The sequence below is a fragment of the Borostomias antarcticus genome, assembly GCF_949987555.1.
Source record: "Borostomias antarcticus genome assembly, chromosome: 12".
Taxonomy (NCBI): domain Eukaryota; kingdom Metazoa; phylum Chordata; class Actinopteri; order Stomiiformes; family Stomiidae; genus Borostomias; species Borostomias antarcticus.
This window is the reverse complement of record NC_140245.1, coordinates 11,421,982-11,424,481: the sequence shown is the minus strand read 5'-3', so window position 1 is coordinate 11,424,481 and position 2,500 is coordinate 11,421,982. Positions and strand designations below refer to the sequence as shown.

Genomic DNA, 2,500 nt, shown 5'->3' with positions numbered 1-2,500 from the left:
GGGGGAGCAGCCGGTGGACATGAGCACCAGCCGAGGGTGAGACCCTAACCCTCAACCCTGACCCCCCCCAACCCTAACCCTAACCCCCCCTCACCCTACCCCCCAACCATAACCACCCCCCCTAACCCTAACACCCCAACCCTTTTTTTTGTTGATATTTTGACAGGTACAAACATGACAACGCACAATGCACATATCTTCAAATAACTGTCATAATTTTCTCCCCTTTTTAGCCCCCAACACAAAAGCCCCCCAAAAACAAACTACACATTGACATACCCACCCCCAAACACAATCCCACTCTGGCAAAACAAACCAGACCCGGTGAACATCTGTTCAACACATTCACCCGGAAGAAACAAAGAAAAAAATAAAAATATATATATATATAAAAAAACAAAACTAAATTATAGATATAGAAACATACAATAACAAAAACACAACAATGGACAAAACACAGTCAACATGCCTACATTCTTACCTACAGACCAATTCCCTCAACATCCAGCATTAAATCTTTCAATTTCAGTCACAAACAATCCCCATACTTCATTATACAAGTCCTCCCTACCTGCAACTCTATATGTGACTCGTTCATTTTAAACATTGCCATTTTAAACATTGCTTCTAACCATTCATTGTAGGTGGAAGGGGCGGAGGACTTCCAGTGTCTAACACCCTAACCCTCAACCCTGACCCCCCCCCCCAACCCTAACCCTACCCCCCAACCCTAACACCCCCCCCTAACCCTAACACCCCGCTCCCCAACCCTAACCCTCTCCTCCCAGGGTTAGGGTGTTAGCCCTAACACCCCCCTCCCCAACCCCCCTCCGTATCTCTGACTCCATCAACTCACTCATCTCCCAAATGCGTAGTCAACGCATCTCCCCAAACGCGTCTCCCCCAACGCGTCTCCCCCAACGCCACCTTCAAACCGGCCGTTCTTACCCACCTAAAGTCACATCATTGAAATAATCCCAAGTTAGTCTCTTTAACCTTTGTCATTCCGGGGCCTTGGTTCAGGTCAGCGGGGCGCCTCCATTTCCACCACGCTCCACCTGAACCCTAAAACTCCCCTCACACACAAAATGAAGCCTGTGTGTCACGAACCGGTTCCAGCCGGCCGTTGCCATGGTTTCCACTGAGGAAGGAACGGGGAGGGGGGGGGGGGGGGGGGGGGGGTGCAGAGTGAGGTTGTCACGTGACGATGCCTTTGAGGTCATGTGACCTCTTTGGAAGAGTGGTGATTAATCCACAGGAAGTGTTGGTGGCGCTAAGCCCCGAGAAAAGACACACACACGCACACACACACACACACTCATGGAGGAGGAGGCTCACTTTGGAGGCTTTGATAAGAATTGACGACGACGTTTTATTAAGAAAGTCATCATCATCATCATAATCATCTTTTGTCTTTAGGACTTTATTTAGGACTTTATTCCTGTTTACACTAGAACCCTCTGCCCTGTCTTCATGTGGGTCAGTCCACAGGCACCAGCAGCCCTGACCACTGGCCAGGGACCTCCCAGTAGAAACACCGTTGTGGTCGCTGTGGCAGGGAGTTAATAATGTGGTCCTTCTTCTCACCCTTATCACGTCAACACACACACACTTCCTGATAAGAGGAGGGGCCACCCACAACCTCTTATCAACCAACCTACGACATCAACCTGTTACAATAGTCTCTACGTCTCTCTCTACGTCTCTACAGCTGAGAAGGTCTCTTGAGAGGAACCTGAAGCAGGTTTGGTTTCTCTAAAAATGACCTCCCTCCCTCCCTTGGTAAATCACTGGTCTGACATGACTGTGATGGTAGCAGCTGTTTAGAGAAGCCCAACTTCACCTATCCAGTCACGTATGATCAGAGATCATCAAAAGAGGAAGGAGGACTCGGGTCTGTAGAAGGAGATGATGTCCTCAGACAGAAAGTTGAATCCATCAATAATCCATCATTTAATCAATCTATATTGTGTCTGCATCAGGCTGATACTGTCAAGGGTCACAATCGTTTGGTTGGTTGCTGTTTTCTATGCAAGTATCTGTCTGGTGTTCATTCATTTATGTTTGTTATATTCATCCATCCACCCATTCATCATCCATCCACCCATCATCCATCCACCCATCCACCCATCCACCCATTCATCATCCATCCATCCTTCCATCCATCCATCCATCCATCCATCCATCCACCCATCCACCCATTCATCATCCATCCACCCATTATCCATCCACCCATCATCCATCCACCCATCCATCCACCCATCTACCCATTCATCATTCATCCACCCATCATCCATCCGCCCATCCATCCATTCATCATCCATCCACCCATTATCCATCCACCCATCATCCATCCATCCATCCACCCATCATCCATCCACCCATCCATCCATCCATCCATCATCCACCATCCATCATCCATCCACCCATCATCCATCCATCATCCGTCCGTCCGTCCGTCTGTAATCAGGTGTGTCTCTGTCCCTCCTGTCCAGCAGCA

At 48.7% G+C, this 2,500-nt stretch overlaps 1 protein-coding gene across 5 annotated transcripts in view; it reads left to right on the top strand.

The window, feature by feature from the left end:
* The window catches only part of LOC311315882 (transcriptional repressor p66-alpha-like), a 20,587-nt gene that overhangs the window by 8,146 nt on the left and 9,941 nt on the right, over nucleotides 1-2,500 (top strand). For 3 of the 5 annotated variants that reach the window (XM_084446590.1, XM_084446588.1, XM_084446586.1), the window contains exons 2-3: nucleotides 1-36; nucleotides 2,496-2,500. The exon at nucleotides 1-36 is cut by the window's left edge and continues 474 nt beyond it; the exon at nucleotides 2,496-2,500 is cut by the window's right edge and continues 164 nt beyond it. In XM_084446590.1, coding sequence (XP_084302716.1) covers nucleotides 1-36; nucleotides 2,496-2,500 — 41 coding nt within the window. The remainder of the gene's footprint in view (nucleotides 37-2,495) is intronic. The other 2 variants (XM_084446589.1, XM_084446587.1) reach the window with 1 other exon arrangement.